Genomic DNA, 17,285 nt, shown 5'->3' on the forward strand with positions numbered 1-17,285 from the left:
AGCCCGGGCCCGCAGTGCGCCGGCGCCTCGCAGGTTCGAAACAGTTGGGAGTTGGATCCACTCCAGCTTCGGCTCCGGGAGGCCCCCCTGAGCGGCCTGCCCCCCTGGGGCCATGAAGAAGGCCGCCAACAAGAGCTGGAAAGGTAACGGGCCGTGGGCAGAGGGGGCCGCCCTGGGACAAAGGCTCCATCACTTTGCCTCGCCTGTAAAATGGGCACATCACACGCTTGGCCTGGGAGGCGGCCGCTCTCCATCATCTGTTCACTTTACATACTACTTTACATACAGTAAGAGCCCCCTCCCCATTCTTAGTATAGCTTCGAGTTTTGACAAACGAATACCCACGTTAAACAGCCACCATCATGGCACGATCAAGATGTGGAACGATTCCCCACCCCCCCACCCCCGACCCCGTTCCCCAACCCCCCAATGACTGCGCTGCCCCTTTGCCGCCGGCCCGCACTTCAGAGCCTGACCCCGGTGCCCATCTGCTTCCCGCAGTCTGGCCCTTTGCACGGAGAATGTCATAAAAGTGAAATCCTCAGAGGCTTTTGAGCCTGCCTTCTTTCAGCCTTAGCCCCGGCGTCTTCTGAGACTGGGCTTCCCAGGTTGGTTTATCCCATGCACATTTATTTAACTTGCAAGCTGAGGTTGGAACTCCGACCCTGCCTGGGAGGCCACTTCTCGGCATGTTCAGGAAGGCCAGGCTGGAGAGGGTATGACCGCTCCAAATCGCTCCTATAATCCCGTCAAGTCTCCAAAGGTGGTACCTTCTTTATATGGGGTTCCTTTATTTTCTAGAGAGGCTCTGTGGTTTGGGGGAGAGTGAGGTTGAAGATGAGCAAGAACGCTTGCCTAGAGGGAAGAGCCATGAACCCTCCCCAGACCTCCACACCTGGGGGTGGGGACTGGGGGACCCCTCCCTCAGCAGTGGGGGAGGACTCCAGGGGCCCTCAGAGCACCACCTTCAGGTGGATTTGGCGAAGGTTCTCGCCAAGTAGCAGTTTGTCACTTGGCCTTAAGGAAAGGTGTGCTGAAAATGAATGTCCCCCAGAAGTTTCCTGTGTTCTGAAAATGAGTCTTCTGAGAAGCTTCCTCTTGGGAAAATAACTTGTTTTACACCACCCCACAGTCCTTGAAACTTTCCTTGTGACAATTGGTTCTGTAGAAAACATGTTTTGACACCCCTCCACCACCACCCATTGTCCCAGATTTTCCTGCCAAATGATCTTTTCCTACTATTTCCTCCGTCATTGCCATGGCATGCTTGGGTGATTACAGCAACACTGATTTCCCACTTCCACACTGGACCCCACAATCCATGCTCTACACAGAAGCCAGAGGGTGGGTTTTTGTTTTGGTTTGGTTTTAAGAAAATGCAAATCTTACTGTGTCCTGCTCAAATTGCTCCTAAGCTTTTCCAGTGAGGTAAGCCAATGAAGCAGCCCAGGTTGGCTCTGCCTTTGCTCCTAATGCCTCCACCACAAGTCTCTATGTTCTTTCTTGTCCCAGAGCCTTGATCCCATGTGATCCCTCCCACCCTCCTTTGTCTAAACATTTCCTGTTGGTCTTTTGGACCTCAATTCAAATTTGACTACCTTCCCTACCGGATACCTGGTCCTTGTGTCAGCTCCCCTCAGAGCTCTCTGTACTTCCTAGCATGTGTTACAGTTGGTTACTCAACATACATTTACATGACTGATGCCTTTCTGTCTCTTCCACGAAGCTGGAAGATCCATAGGGCAAGAAACTGCTCTTTCCTAGCACACTGCCTCCTTCAAAAAAAAATCATCAAGTGGACAATTGATAACGGACAGTGATTAAGCACTCGGCAGGTGCTAGGCGCTGTGCAAAGCCCTTGAGTGGTCTCGTTTACACTCCCAACAAGCCTGCAAGCTAGACACGTGTTGTCTTCACTTTACTGATGGGGAGACTGAGGAATAGAGAGGTTGAGGAACAGCCCCAGGCGTCTGGCTTTAGGATCCCCGTGGTAACTGTCATGCTGTCGTCTAAGTGACTGGAATGAAATGTCTCCCTCTTTTTTATTAGACAAACAAATCGACTTCAAGGTCAAGTCATCTGTACACAACTTGAGCAAAACTCAGCAGACCAAACTCACCGTTGGGAACCTGGGCCTGGGCCTGATCATCATCCAACATGGACCCTACCTCCAGATCACCCACCTCATCAGGAAGGGGGCTGCGGCCAGGGATGGAAAACTCAAGCCAGGTGACTGTGGTCTCCCCTGCCTCCCTCCTCTGCCTTTGAGGAGGCTCCAGTTAACAGGTTTCCATATAACCGTAACAGTGATGCTGATGTTGTTTGGCAGCCGATTTCTGTGGGCCAGCCAGTTGCTATCACTTCATTGGCTCTTGCTGTTGTGCGTTTTTATTCATTGAATGCTTACAAGAAGTCTCTAGGTAGGAGCCTTTATCATCCCCCTTTCACGGGGAACAAAACTGAGGCTCAGCGCGATTGAATTCTTGCCCAGGTTCACCCCACATGCAGAGGCACAGTGGCGCTCCAGAGTTTGAGGCTCTCTGTGGAGAAACCCTTCTTTCAAAGGCAGTATCGTTCATTGTTACCATTCAGATGCATTAATTCAGAATTATTCAGACCCTCCTGACAATCCCTGAGCTAGGTTCTGCAGTAAACCACCTTATAGATAACGAATTAGGTATTAATAACTTGCCCATGGTCACACCAGGGATCAGGGGCTGGACCCTCTCTGTTAGACTTCGGAGCCCAAGGGCTTTATCCATACCTCTCTGTTTCTCTTGTCGTTGATGAATTTTCCATTCAGCGTAAGACATGTTTTCTGGTGTCTGCTCCAGTTTAGCAAGTCAGGGAGACGCAATGGGCTGGAAGGGTGCTAAGAGGGAAGAACCATCCAGTTTCAGTTGGGCCTGAATTCATGCCCAGGCTCTGCCACTTTGTAGTTCTGTGACCTTGGGCAAAGTCATGTAATCTTCCAGGTGTATCCTAAATCTCTAATTTAGGATAATACCACCTTCATCAGAGGGGACAAGGATTTGGAGAGATAATCTTTATGAAAGTGCTTTGAAAACTACAGTTCTCTGGGAATACTGGCAATCATTTCTCTGAGGCTGTTCGAGTTTCCAGACTTGTGTCTTTTTTTTTTTTTTTTAAATAAAAAATGATTGTGGTACAGGAGCCCCAGTGGATTAAGCCGCTGGTTTGTAACTCTTGTTACCTATTAGAATCATCTGGGAGTTTATAAAACTGAGATGCTTAATGCCCATCTCCCCAGAGGTTCTGATCCAATTGATCCGGGGCCAGGGATGGTTTCAAAGCCCCTCCGGTGATTCTAAGTGCAGGTCAGGTTAGAAGCAGTGGATTAAAGATGAAAATAATTAAATGATGCCATTATGAAAGTTTACCTCACCTTAAAATCCAAAACATTTTTCTCCAAATGTCACTACCTGGTGCCGGGGCACGAAGTGCCAGAAAGAGAGTTCTGGACTTTCCAGACCAAAAAAAGTCCAGGAGAGGTTGTGTCAGCTTTTCTGCTTGTTCTCCTCAGCTTTTCTGGGGTCAGGCGACAGATGCTAGTTGATAGCCAGAGCGCACACTGGCTGGACTGAGACAGGAGAGTGTATTTACGCACAAGAAGCAGGCAGGACCTCATGGTGCGGTCATGGGCTCTGTGAGGTCAGAGGCAGTCTTTAATTCGTCTTTTAAAGCCAGGACTTAACCTACAGTGCTTGCACAGTTGCTATGTCTGCTTAATAAACAAATAATAAGTATTTGTCGCAGCCATTGTGCAAGGAGTTTCCGCACCTATGATCTCATTCAATCTTTGCACCACTCCTGGAAGGGAAGTAAACTGAGCCAGAGGGTTAGAGAGATGAAGGAACAGGGTTGACACACAGAGCTGGGACTCAAGTCCATGGCCCCTGACTGGAAGTAAAATTTCAGTACCAGAGAGAGTCCAGAGTCCCAAATCTCTTCAGGATAGGTCAATCACTTCTCTTCAGGGGCTTGGTTTCAAAGACCCGAATTCAGTGCTTTTGACATTGATGGAGAATTTCAGAGGTGACAGTCCCACAAGCCTGCCATTTCTTTGACCCTATGACCTCCCGTTCCCATTATTTGTTATTCAGGTGCTTCACATTTTTCTTTTCTGGTGTTTCAAAATAGGGTTTCAACTTGATTTCCTAGTTTAGTGTTAGTGTATTCTAGCTAAACTTTAAATTCCTTTTGCCCAGTATGGCTTTAAACAGCCCCTGGGGGGCGCCTGGGTGTCTCACAGTCAGTTGAGCATCTGCCTTGGGCTCAGGTTGTGATCCCGGGGTCCTGGGATCGAGTCCTACATCAGGCTCCCCAAAGGGAGCCTGCTTCTCCCTCTGCCTATGTCTCTGCCTCTCTGTCTGGGTCTCTCATGAATAAATAAATCTTTAAAAAAAAAACAGACTCTGACACCTAGAATCTTAAGAAATTATAGCTTTGAAGGCAAACACAGGTCGCGCACTGGCCACATTCAGTAAGTGTTTCCTGAATGCCTACAGTGTGCAGGGGTCCTGCGAGGCACAGAGGTATACAGGTGAGCCAAACAGATATGGTCTCTAACCACAGGGAGCTTATGGAACTCACAGCCTCATCGGGAGAGATGAAGAAGAAACAAAATCTATTTTTTGGTAGTGGATTGGCTTCCACAAATTTGATTTAATATAGGTAATGGAGACAATGTTTGTAATAATGTAGTTCCTAAAGCCCATTAAAAGAGGAAAAATAAAGTGTAATGAGGTTGGTGTTCATAAATAGCAGATTGGCATTTCTTTATGAAGGGCAATGTTAATATCTATTGCCGGAGTAATCACATTCATACAATGACATGTTTGGTTTACAGCCAGGATGGTCAGGGAATGAAGCTGTTTATTTTCTGCCCTCTTGATAAAAAAAACACCCTTTAACAACGTAATTAAGCAGAATGCCAAACCATAGCTTTTAGCTATAAACACCCCTTTTAACATTAGGCACGTAAGCTCATCCAGTGAGGGGTTTTTGTTGTTGTTGGTTGTGTTTTTTTTTTTTTTTGCCATTGTAATTAACCTCCATAGGATGAACAGCTATTTCAGACTGCACACTCCGCAGGTAGCTGGGAGAAGCTGGTTTCATTTTGAAGTTAGCTGCAGATACTTGGCTGGTTTTACTACCCTCTTACTTTCTAAGACCCAAGCAGGTTTTCTCCACTCTTCTAAGTATTCATTTTCTTTACTACTTTGAAACTGAAGTTTCTGATAGGATCTAGCACTATGGGAGTTTGTCCTTGGCATTCCCTGGATGCTTCCTCTGAGATTAGCATAATTCTCAACTACACCACAGTGGGGTGTGGTATCAGAGAAGGTACTTCATCCTCTTTTCTCCTTGGAGGTTAGGCTTCAGCTCTCTTGGAATGGGGGTGTTTGAGGGGGCCCTGGCTTCCCTGGAGCAGAGAGATGAACACGCCCTTTGGGACTTCATTGGAGTCCCTTCATCCAGTGTTAGCTGTAAAGCCTCCATCACCATTTGGCAGGCTGTTAGTTCTAGTGAGATCTAGCTAAGACTTTACCCAATGTGAGCCCTTAAAAAGTAGTTTCTTTGTATTCCTTCCTCTCTTGCTGCACGTCCTTGTAGTCAGGATTATTTGGTGCCAGCAATAGAAAACAGTTTTTATTAAGGCACTGAATTTAGAACACTCAGTCTGACAGAACTGCTAGAAAGGCTGGAGAACCAGGCTTGGAAAATGATGAGAACAAAGGACCACGCATAACCACCCCTGGAAGCCGGGTTGCTCCTGTCATCCCTCTTCATCGCCTTGCCTGCTTGGGGTTCAGGGACCCAGGTGGGAGTGTCCAGTGGCTGGATCTCTTTACATGTCCCTGCTGTGCCTGCTGGCGGTAGGGAGGTGGGCACAAATGAGTATCATCCACTTTGGGGGTCCAGGGGCTTGCCGTCAAGGTGTGGTTTCCATCACACTTGCAGGGGTTTCAGAAGCTCCATACTTGACCATCACACTTCTCTCCAGGTCCAGTAATGCCCCAGACTGGGCCCCCTAGCTGTCAAATCCCTTTAACCAACATACTCTCTGTGTAGGCATCCTAAGCTTAATTATTATTATTATTTTTTCGTAAGCTTAATTAAAGCATGCTGAATGTCCAGTGTTTTTCATGCAGAATTATTTGCTCAACTAATACTGTGCAAGATAGAAAATTAAAATCAAAGTCTTGAATCTTAATACCAGAGGAGGACACTGGAAATTGCCAGGCAGGTAGAATAAAAACTAGGTCATTTATTCGCTTAGTGTGTTTTTTTTTCTTTGATAGCTATTCATTTTACCTGAAACAAACACATTTTTAGAATCTTAAAGGATGGTTCAGATTATAATTTTTTTTTAAAGATTCTATTTATTTATTCATGAGAGACACACAGAGAGAGGCAGAAACATAGGCAGAGGGAGAAGCAGGATCCCTGCTGGGAGCCTGACACAGGACTCGGTCCCAGGACCCCAGGATCCTGCCCTGAGCCGAAGGCAGATGCTCAAGCACTGAGCTACCCAGGTGCCCTGGTTATAAATGTTTTTTAGCCTCTGTCACACCAAGGACCAAAGAAATTCATTAAAAACATGATATAATATTTACCGTTACACTGTTATTAAGAAACATCTTGCGTGCATTCTCCATTATGCAAAGGACACCCATGTCACTGAGATGACTTTTTTTTTTTTTTTAAAGATTTTATTTATTTATTCGTGAGACACACAGAGAGGCAGAGACATAGGCAGAGGGAGAAGCAGGCTTCATGTAGGGAGCCCGATGTGGGACTTGATCATGGCCTGAGCCGAAGGCAGATGCTCAACCACTGAGCCACCCAGGTGTCCTGATCATTTTTATTAAATAAAGGCTGAAGCCTGGTTTGGGTTCATAATGAACCAACAATATGAAGCCTTAAGATGAAACAATTCACAGTAAAGCCAAAAGTGGTATGAACCAACTGACCCATTATCTTAATTTTACTGATAATTTTCTCCCTCTTTAGGTGATGTTCTGATTAGTGTTGGCCATGCCAATGTGTTAGGATATACTCTTCGAGAATTTTTAAAACTTTTGCAACACATCACCATAGGCACAGTGCTACAAATCAAGATTTACCGATATTTTATCGACATACCCCCAGAATGGAAAGAAATCTATGATTTAATCCCTGAGACCAAATTCCCAGTAACACGGTAAGTAGTTTATCTTAGGAAATCTTTTGTTATGCTAGTACCCCGGGGTCTGTGAAGCACTGGGTGGGTCTTGGTTTCATGTGAGAATGATCAGTTGGCCCAGGGGAGAAGGGATAGGTGAAACCAGCACAATAATTTGGTGGGTTCTAAATCCCTCTGGAAAAGTACACTCTACAGGACCTAATGTGAGGCAGATTAATGAAAGTGAGAGCCTTGAACCTGGAGCTATAAAAAAAGAGAACCATTCAGGGGAGGAGCTCTGCCTCCAAAATCTACCTGCAATGTGTCCCCTTGTCCAGAGTCAGCTTTAAACACCTGCTGTGAATCCCACTCCTTCATTTGTCTCCCACACATTCAACTTTTTTCTAGCTAGAGTCTTCTCGATAACTAACATGTAAGCCTTTTTTAGGCTTCTGCCACCTTCACAAGCCCCACCTTGACTTGGCTGCCCTCTTCCTGCCCCCCTAGGACAGGAAGACATAGTCCTGTTTGTTTGACTTCAGACATGTGGAAAGAACTGTAGCAGACGTGGGCCATTTCCCCAGATGATTTCCCAGGTGCTCTGCCCCCCACCACCTCTGTGTAGGCCTCTTAGCAGGGCCACTCATAGCCCTCATATTCCTGATTCCAGTGGATCCTTCTCAAGTCTTCATTGTACTTGGCTCCCGAGCAGCATTTGACACTGTACAACTCCCACCACCCCCCTCCTGTTGAAACACCATTTTCCCAAGGCTTCTGCCTTGGAGTTCCCCAGGGCTGAATCTTTGGCTCCCTTCTCTCAATCTTCTGGGCGATCCCTCACTGAGGCCTGTGGTTTCTATCACTCTCCAAATGAGTGATTTTCAGTTTGTATGATCTTCAAACCTTGTACACTTAAACCCTTCATCTTCCACTTGATAGCTCCATTTGGGTGCAACACAAATCCCTCACACTCATTATGCCAAAAAATCAAAGCCAGCTCACTGCTGATCTCCCAGTGGTCCTATCTTACTGGAGGAGCATTTGCCTTGTTGAACAAGTCAGAAATTTAGGATTGTGCTAGATTTCTCCATCTCCCTTGTTTCCACCCAAAATAATCACAAAGACTTGTCATTTTACCTTCTAGTTGTCTCTCACATTTGTCCATTATCTCTCTGGCCACTACCATCACCCCAGTCAGGGCCACCATTTGGTTTCTACCATCTACTCCTGTCCTCTCTTCATTCTCTACACAGAACAATTCTTTTACAATGCAAATCTGATTGACGTGTTCCTGATTAAAATGTTTTATCCAAGAGGCTTTCCTAAATTAGTGTTAAAACACTGTCTGGTCCACCCATCATATGCTTTCAAAGTAACCTGTGTATCTCCTTCACAGCATTTATCCTAATTTCAGTGAAGTAATCTGTATAATCCATTGTTTACTATGTTGCCCTGGGAGAAAGTAGACTGTAAGGCAAGGACTAAGTGTGTGGTTATGCTAAATTTGCCACAGGACTTTCACATGGTTTCCCTTATTCAGAATGAATGAAAAAATCTGGATTTGAAGCTCAGGCTAATCACTTGAGAGCATATTTATCTGGAGCTCAGGTGTACCAGAGACTCTTCTGAGGATGAGATGTGTGAGGAAGTTCTCTTGAATATGAGATCATTTTCCTTTAATGATGAGTTCGGTGCTCTGATGCCAAGAGTGGTCCTTAATAATTTGACAGGATTTCTGAGCACTAGTCACTACAGCTGTGTATCTTTGGTTATTGGGATGGGCTCAAGGAAATCTGGCTAGGGACTTTACTAAGGACTAAAAAAAAAAAAAATGGCCCACATTGCATAGATGTTACTTCAGATATTCCAACTTGTGGTCCAAGGGGCTGATATGGCCAACAGATGTACTTTGCTAGTCTCCCAGAGCATTTTAAAAAGCCAGAATAGCAGTGACTTGTATAGAGAAAGGCAGATCCGTGGGGGCTTTTCCAGGGGCCAATGTTCTTATTTCTCAACCTGGGGATGTGGCTACCAAAGTGTTTATATATTTTTTCATTAAACTATTTATATATTGTTCTGTATATTTCAAACGTTTTAAAATGAAAAATATTTGAATTAGTTGCCAAATTTACACATCTAAGATTTCACGGAAAGAATCTGCTTCTCTGGTTTCTCCCGAAAAATCAGAAGATGGGCTTGCATCCCTACATGGTGATAGTGGGCTAGAGCTGTCCCCTTAGAACAGGCACAGACTGGGGACAAGGTTTTCCCCCAATAACCAAACCACTCATGATTTAGCTAAAAATTATTAATGATAACATTGCTTACAATGTGGTAGACCCTGCTTCCAAGCATTATACCACTTAATCCTCAGGCTAATGCTTTTTATTATCCTGATTATAGATAGGAAAACCAAAGCCAAGAGAGGTGCATGTAAACTTGACAGAGGTCACAGGGCTAAGTGCGGCTAGGCCTGTCTCTAGAACAGCAATGTTCAAAAAGAACTGTGATGGTGTCAATGTTCTCTATTTGATCTGTCGCATGTGGTAGCCACTCCCAAGCACCTGTAATGTGAGGAATTGCAACTGAGGAATTTTAAATTTTATTCAAGTTTAACCATTTAAATTCAGCAGCACAGCTGGAGGACCCTGTGCTGGAGAGTGCAGCTCTCAGGCCTGAGTTGTTAATCATTTGTTTATAGAATGAATGTTTCTTAGCAGTTGTTCAGAGTCTGAGATTCAAAATACTAAAATCTAAGAACGGCAGACTGACCAATCAAAAGCAAAGAAGAAACAGAATAGCACAACTCAAGAATGAGGCTAAAGCCCACAGACTTAGGACCAATACCAAACACTTTCTGACTCCCTTAATTAAACAAAGCATTTTATATCTAAGGCACTTTGGTAATTTATAGGGATGGGGCAGGGAAGGAGCAAAAAGGGAAAGAGAAGGCTTATTACACAAAGCTGGTATGACCTTTTTCAGAAGCAAATGGCACTGTGAACATTGGAGAATATTGCACATAATAATCTGGACAGGCCTAGTGGTATATAAACTGTTTCCAACCAACTCTGACCTCTGCTGGCTTGTGGCTTTATAATCTTACTTCAGTTGAAAAAGAACATAGCTCTACTACTTGTTCCTTATAGTTACCTAATACAGAGTTAACAAAGGATATTCTTTGCAGTCTGGAAAAAAAAGTAACTTGGATTTTTTTTTTCCCATTCTTGTGCTGTTCAGGAAGTCCTGTGCATGTTTGAAAGCAAACTGTTCTAGTCCTGAGAAAATCCACATTTTAAGACTAGTGGCTCTCAGTGAAAATGACTCAATTACTAATTGTTACCAGAAGAGATAAGCTTTAGGAAAACCTGTTCCAATTCTTGGAAGCAAATAGAACAGTCAGAACTGCAAGAATATTAGTGATAACGCAAGCCAGTCTGAAAGGCTGGTGAGGGGGATTGTGGGGGAAGAAAACGATTTCCTATTTCCCTGTAGCAGGACAGATGTCCCAGAGGGCCATAATCACAAAGACCAGGATGAGGGGGAGCAGGAAACAGCACTTTGTTCAGGCTCAGGAACTGCAGGCATTAGAAAGGTCATGCACTGCCCAAGTTTCAACAATCAAGAAAGCCAGTAGCTGGAGATATGAGGGTGGTCTGGCTTGCCAGGCAGGCGTCCCCTTCCTTCCTCATTGCTCATGCGCATCCCTTCTGAAGCTGTGTACTTGGTCAGAGAGGACAATTGTTCTTTCATCAAGGGTGTACAATTAGCTGTGCTCCTCTGTTGGAACCTCCAAATGAGCTCTCAAGAAAACCAACAGTTGGGGCAAGTTATATGGGCAGCCCCGGTGACACGGGTTTGGCGCCGCCTGCAGCCTGGGGTGTGATCCTGGGGACCCGGGATCGAGTCCCACATCGGGCTCCCTGCATGGAGCCTGCTTCTCCCTCTGCCTGTGTCTCTGCCTCTTTCTCTCTGTGTCTATGAATAAATAAATAAAATCTTTAAAAAAAATAATAAAAAATCTTTAAAAACATTTGGTCAGCAACAGAGAAGTGGAATAGTGAATGAGACACATCTGGGTGCAGAGGGTGTTGTATAAATCTGTTTGTAAACCCCAGAGAGAGGCAAATGATGATGCTTAGGGGAAAAAAGAAGACTCAAAGATTTCTCAATAACTAGTGTGTTGAAGATCTTAGAGGCCCATTGGTTTCTGAATACTCTGGAAATGGGTAATATCCTGTTATTGCTGACTCAATGTAACCCATAAGAGAGCTCTGTGGAGGAGATGGCCAGGTTGACCTGTCCTTCTGGAGGGAAATTAACCTACACTTTAAGGCCTGCTAATATTCTGGTCAGTAGTCTGGCTTAAGTCAGTACAAAGCAATATAAAATAAGTTACTTAAGGCAGAATTTGATTTACACTTAGGAATGGAAACAAATGTAAAGGTATCTTTAAAGAGAAAAATGTCAACAACACAGAAAGTGCTAAAGCTAACTTATATCCTTTCTTTTAAGAACCAAAGCCACTTATAAGACATCTTGTTAGGGGATAATGAATGTTTAGACAATTAAAAATCCATTTCTTTCACTATTTTTTTCATTTTAGCACAACAACGAAAACTAAGCAGTCAAAAGATGACTCCTTCACAAGCAGTGATGAAAATGAAGATGTAGTTTCAGATAAAAAACTGAAGTATTATAAATATTCACAGTCCACTGGGCACCAGTCTGCAAGGAGACCAGTGTCTATCTCCAAAGAATGGCATGGATATAAAAAGAAGAACCATACCATTAGTGTAGGAAAAGACATTAACTGTGATGTGATGATTCACAGAGATCTTAAGAAAGAAGTGAGAGCCCCTTCTCCATACTGGACAATGGTGAAGCGAGACAATGAAAGTTCCTCCTCCTCCACAGCCTCCTCCACCTCAGATGCATTTTGGCTGGAAGACTATGCCCACGTTGAAAAGGGCAAGGGTCAACCTGTATTGAAAGTTGCTTAGGAGCAGTTTGTAAATTGGTGATCTTGAAAACACCCAATTTTTGTGCATTGCTATGTACAGGTTTGCTATACTTAACAGGAATATGTGCAGACTTACCACTTCTTTCACAAGTGCATTGTAATGCCTTCAGAGACCTTCTTCAATGATATCCAAACACTTCCCTTGGGTCGGACAGGCCTCACTGCCTTTTCTCAAAATAGCAACATCATTCACATCATTAACACACTCCCTTTGGAGAAGAATGTTTCATCTTTTACAAATGTAGCAGAAGAGTACAGGACCAGAATGTCTAAACATAGAATTTCACTTTTTAAGGTAAGTATCACATTTTTATTTAGATATTTAGTTGCTCTTGTTTTGCAAACTTCAAATGCCCTACTTATAATAAGTGATGCATTTTCTGGCTAGTTGTTCATGTAATAATTTTTCCCCCTTAGCCCTAAGAAACAGAATAGAAACAGACAAGGGAGAGGGAGAAGATAAGGAGAAAGACAAAACTCTGTCACACAGTGAAGATAAAACTGACATAAAATAAGGCAGTGGGAATATAGAATATGATTAATAGGGAATTTATATTCTTCAGAAATAACTCTATATTGTGAAAAAGACAGAAAGGGGGTAAAACCCAGACTACTTAATAGTTCTGATCCAAAAGGATAGATTTTAAAAGGATAATTATTGATGGCTTATCTTTAAAAGCCATCAATATTATCTTGATTTTAATAGTTTCTGATGTTTCTGGGCTCTGTTGTTATACTCCTGTTCTGTTATAGCATCTAAGACAAAGATCTCAGCATATAATAAATACTTTATTAGCCAATTGCAAAGATGCAAGAAAAACATTTAAACAGAATGTTTTATTGACTTTAAGTCAGTTGGGAACAAAAACCTGTATTTATGTTCTAAGACATTTCATCTCATTGGGGAAAAAAAAGATAAATGTTATATTAGAGATTTTTGACTTTCATGTGTTTTCTGCTCTGGGTTGAGAAAACGTTCAGCTCTTCCCTGAAAGATGTGTTTCAGTATTACAACTCATCAACAAAAGGTGTATGGCCCAAATTTCCACTTGCTGCCATGGACTTCCGGCCAGAAACAAACTTCTTTGCAGCCTTTAAATAAAAAAAAAGAAAAAAAAAGAAAAATGAATGGAGATAAGAGGATGTATTATCTAGTAGACAAACTTATTTTTCTGTTATTTCAAGAGTGTATGGGCAGGGCATCCTGAACTAGCAATTCTGGACTAAGCTCTTGTGAGGGTCAGTGCATTATTCTAATTTGTGACATTGTAAGAAAACAAAGCTTAGCTGTTCCTTTGAATGTTCCCTCCTATGTGTGACTGAGAAAGTGTGGTGCTCCAGATATGAGGAGAGCTATTAAAAAGGGGAAAGGGAAAATCTCACTGATGTTGCAAAATAGGGCGGGCAGAGTTGGCCTCAGGCCGGGCAGTACTTTCCTGTTCTGTATTACCATGGCAAATAGTCTTGAGTTAATAAAAATACACCGTTAACATAAAAGTTACTGTGTTCTTTATGCCACTATTTCAAGTATAGAGGCTGGTTGTTTAGGTTGGATGTACTGCCACAAGTAGCAGCCCCTACATTATCTCAGTTTTTTCATGGGGAGACGGTGGGGTAGTGGCAGCCAGGGCTGGGACTCACATGATGATCATATACAAGAGGAAGAGAACCATTTGGAAGAGTATGAAAATGATGAACTTAGGGGCCAAGTGAAATCAAGTCAAGGTTGCTACCTTAAAATAACCTGTTTCTTTTTTCTATCCCCGCTGCCCCTACATAAGGTAGAGCTGTTCATGAGAAGATGGCTGAGACCTCTAACAACGCCCAAGGAGTCGACATTTTTAATATAGGAAGAAACTGGGAAAACCCACTGATTTTGGATTTATTCTGTAGTTTACATATTTGTTAGGCACCGTAAAGAATACAAAAAGGTATAAGACGTAGTCCTTGCCCTCAAAACAACTCAATCTCATAATTATATATGTGAAAAAAAATACAGCAATAGCAGGAGAATGTCTTCGGTTGAGAAGACAAATGGAAATCTTGAGATGCTGGATGGTGCAGGACTGGCATAATAAAGTTCATTTCTTGGGAAGGAGAAAAAAACGCCAAATTCAACTATTAGGTTGAATCACATGAAATGGCCAATATTCAACTCTTCCTGACCTCTAAGAATTTTAAATGGTTTACTCTGGTACTTTTAGTTGAATGAGGAAGACACACACCCTGAGTTGACAAGGAAGCCATCTATGGAAGTGATGGTAATGAGCCCTCCCGCCTCTGAGCCAGGCAGAGAGGCACCAAACAGTAGGATATATGGCCCAAAGGAGCTTATGCATTCCTTCCAAAATTGGATCATTTAGGTCAAATTATTTGATGTTAAATCATAAGTTTTCATTTGCTTACATTTACGATATCAGCGTCAGCTACGGAATCAATCTGCTGAAGGACCGTGGCTGGCGGCGTGTACGATCCAGCAACCAGCGCCTGGGACCCGACTTCATCCAGGAACCCCTCAGAAGACTCCACTGACATTAGGTAGGCAGCTTTCAGCTTGTTCCTGTTCAGTAAAAGGTATGTAACTAAGGCAAAAGCCAGTTTTATAAGAGCAAGGAAATTTTAAAGTATGTTCTCAAACTCAAACCAAATAAAATATGTTCTCGAACTCAAAGATGTTTTCATAAATACACAGATTAATAGATTTGAAATCTTCCAGGCCTAAAGCCCTCCCTTCTGTGTCTTCAGTTAATCAATTATGTTATTATTTGATTATTTAGAAAGCTGTCAATATAAGATTATACTGGAAACCCAACAGACTGCCTTTTGATTTTACACTAGAACTTAGACTTTAATTTTTATTTCTTTAAAGACTATTTTAATGCGAAGTTTTGATTAATGAAGTAAACTCTTGCCTCATAATACTTTTCTGGTGATGATTTTAGGCATTTCTATTAAGCAGACTATCTATGTGGGGTCTTAAGGCACTGTTCACTTGTAGAATATTAATATTGTGTGCTGATTCTCAATCTACCTGCATTCCCCGAGGCCCACTGCTACACTGAGATTTGTCTCAGTGAGGATGGGGCGTGATTGAGAAGGCAAGTGGGGAAGGACAGTAGAGGTCTTACGGTCTTTGCTGCTTAAATATGAGCACAAAGCATGAATTTGAAATAAAAATCCAATTCATAATTCTCTCAGAAACTGGTGTTCAGAAAGGCACTCAAGTAACTTAATAAACTACCCTCGTCTGGAACTCTGTAGCAAGACTTCCATTTACACATAAGCAAAATTTAATGCAGCAGTTTTACCACATTGTCAGCTTAATTAAAATAAGACTTAACCTCTTTTTTTTTTCTACCCAAGAGAGGGCGCGGGGAGAGGGAGGAGAGAATCTCCAGTAGGCCCCACGCCCAGTGAGGAGTCCAATGCAGGGTTTGATCTCACGACACTGAGATCATGACCTGAGGTGAAACCAAGAGTTGGACGCTTAACAGACTAAGCACCCCCAGGGGCCCCAAAGATTTTACCTCTTCACTCTAGGTGACAATCTGATCACCAGAGGGGCGGTGGGTGGGGGTGAAACAGGTGATGGGGATTAAGGAGTGCACCTGCTGTGATGAGCACAGGATGACCTATGGAGGTGTTGAATCACTATACTGTACACCTGAAACTAACATAACACTGTATGTTAACTAACTGGAGTTTAAATAGAAACTTAAAATATTTCTTTACCTACCATAAACTTTACCAAGAGATTATCAGTTTGTTCCTTCAGCAATGACACCTTACTTTCTTTCCTTTCCTATAGGAAGACTCATAAGAACCTTACAAGAAAAAGTATCAACCCCATCAAAACGGCAGAAAAGAAACATATCTTGTTATTAGTAGCTGAAATTCCATTTTCTACATGTTGCCATACCTTATAAAAACTACACTAAGCTACGCTTAAGGAAATACATTTTCTTAAATAAATTAGAATTGAAACCAATTTTTAAGTAAATCTAGGGTTTCAATTTATTCTCATTGTGTTTTGTTTCTGGTGCAATCATGAAGAACAGCATCCTATTAACCAACCTTGGTCCCATGTACATAATATTTAATAAACTACTGTTCTTATTTAAGAGATGCAATTTTTTTAGTGTGTTCAGTCTAACAGAAGTAATAATGCTAATGGGAACAGAAATGACCAATAAGTTGTCCCCTCTTGGGTAGTAATCTGCTCTGTCATACTTCCTTTGTGGACAATACTAAAGGGGATCATGAAGATAGTCTGAGTTTCATGATTCACATTTTGAACTGTCCTAAATGGATGAAGTCAAGTTTAAGTGTTTTAAACTGACATATGAAAAGGCAAGCTTGGTCCAAAGTATGCCTCTTTTGTTAGAGAAACTCCCCAAACTAACTGAGTGAGGTTTTGCTGGCACTCCCAGTTGCTGGAATTCCCATAGTGGGAATTTTAAAATCATCAAATAGGAGACAGATATTTCAATCTTTTAATCAGACACAGTGATCATCCTTTATCCATAGTGAATACCTTCCAAGACCCACAGTGGATGCGTGAAGCCATGCTTAGTACCAAGCCCTATATGTACTATGTTTCTCCTACATACATACCTATATTTAACTTAGGCACAGGGGAAGATTAACAATAACTATTAATAAAACAGAACAATTTTAACAATATAATAAAAGTTATGTGAATATGGTCTATCTCTCTCATTTAAAAATATCTTATTGTCCTGTACTTACCTTTCTTCTTGTGATGTATGAGATGACCAAATGCCTATGTGATGAGATGAAGTGAGATGAGGGACATAGATGTGCTGTGACATAGTGTTCAGCTACTAGTGACCTGACAATAAGTCAGGAGGAGGATCACCTGCTTTCAGACCATGGTTGATTGCAGGTAACTGTGGAAAGCGAAACCATGGATAAGGGAGGACTACTGTATCTTTTTTGGGTCTATCAAATCAGTAAAGAGGTAAAAAAAAAAAAAAAAAAAAATTGCCAATGGTTATGGCACAACAGGTACTCTCATATACTGGTGGTGTGATTATAAACTGGTACAACCTT

General features: G+C 42.5%; 2 protein-coding genes across 13 annotated transcripts in view; one reads left to right on the forward strand and one right to left on the reverse strand.

The window, feature by feature from the left end:
* PDZD9 (PDZ domain containing 9) overlaps positions 1-17,285 on the forward strand; it is a 23,733-nt gene continuing 6,448 nt past the window's right edge. The window contains exons 1-7 of one of the 8 annotated variants that reach the window (XM_025416238.3): positions 1-143; positions 2,050-2,229; positions 7,039-7,228; positions 11,796-12,507; positions 13,994-14,143; positions 14,633-14,786; positions 16,021-16,333. In XM_025416238.3, the coding sequence (XP_025272023.1) occupies positions 113-143; positions 2,050-2,229; positions 7,039-7,228; positions 11,796-12,192 (798 nt within the window). In that variant the 5' untranslated portion in view covers positions 1-112 and the 3' untranslated portion in view covers positions 12,193-12,507; positions 13,994-14,143; positions 14,633-14,786; positions 16,021-16,333. Of the gene's footprint in view, positions 144-2,049; positions 2,230-7,038; positions 7,229-11,795; positions 12,508-13,993; positions 14,144-14,632; positions 14,787-16,020; positions 16,334-17,285 lie in introns of those variants that run through there. The other 7 variants (XM_025416239.3, XM_035718054.2, XM_025416240.3 and 4 more) reach the window with 7 other exon arrangements.
* The window catches only part of LOC112640264 (cytochrome b-c1 complex subunit 2, mitochondrial), a 25,645-nt gene continuing 21,390 nt past the window's right edge, over positions 13,031-17,285 (reverse strand). For 3 of the 5 annotated variants that reach the window (XM_025416236.2, XM_049111308.1, XM_049111309.1), the window contains 2 exons: positions 14,619-14,772; positions 13,031-13,304 (listed from right to left, as the gene is read on the reverse strand). In XM_025416236.2, coding sequence (XP_025272021.1) covers positions 13,221-13,304; positions 14,619-14,772 — 238 coding nt within the window. In that variant the 3' untranslated portion in view covers positions 13,031-13,220. Of the gene's footprint in view, positions 13,305-14,618; positions 14,773-16,961; positions 17,123-17,285 lie in introns of those variants that run through there. The other 2 variants (XR_007411254.1, XR_007411253.1) reach the window with 1 other exon arrangement.

Source organism: Canis lupus, chromosome 6 (assembly GCF_003254725.2).
Source record: "Canis lupus dingo isolate Sandy chromosome 6, ASM325472v2, whole genome shotgun sequence".
Lineage (NCBI taxonomy): Eukaryota > Metazoa > Chordata > Mammalia > Carnivora > Canidae > Canis > Canis lupus.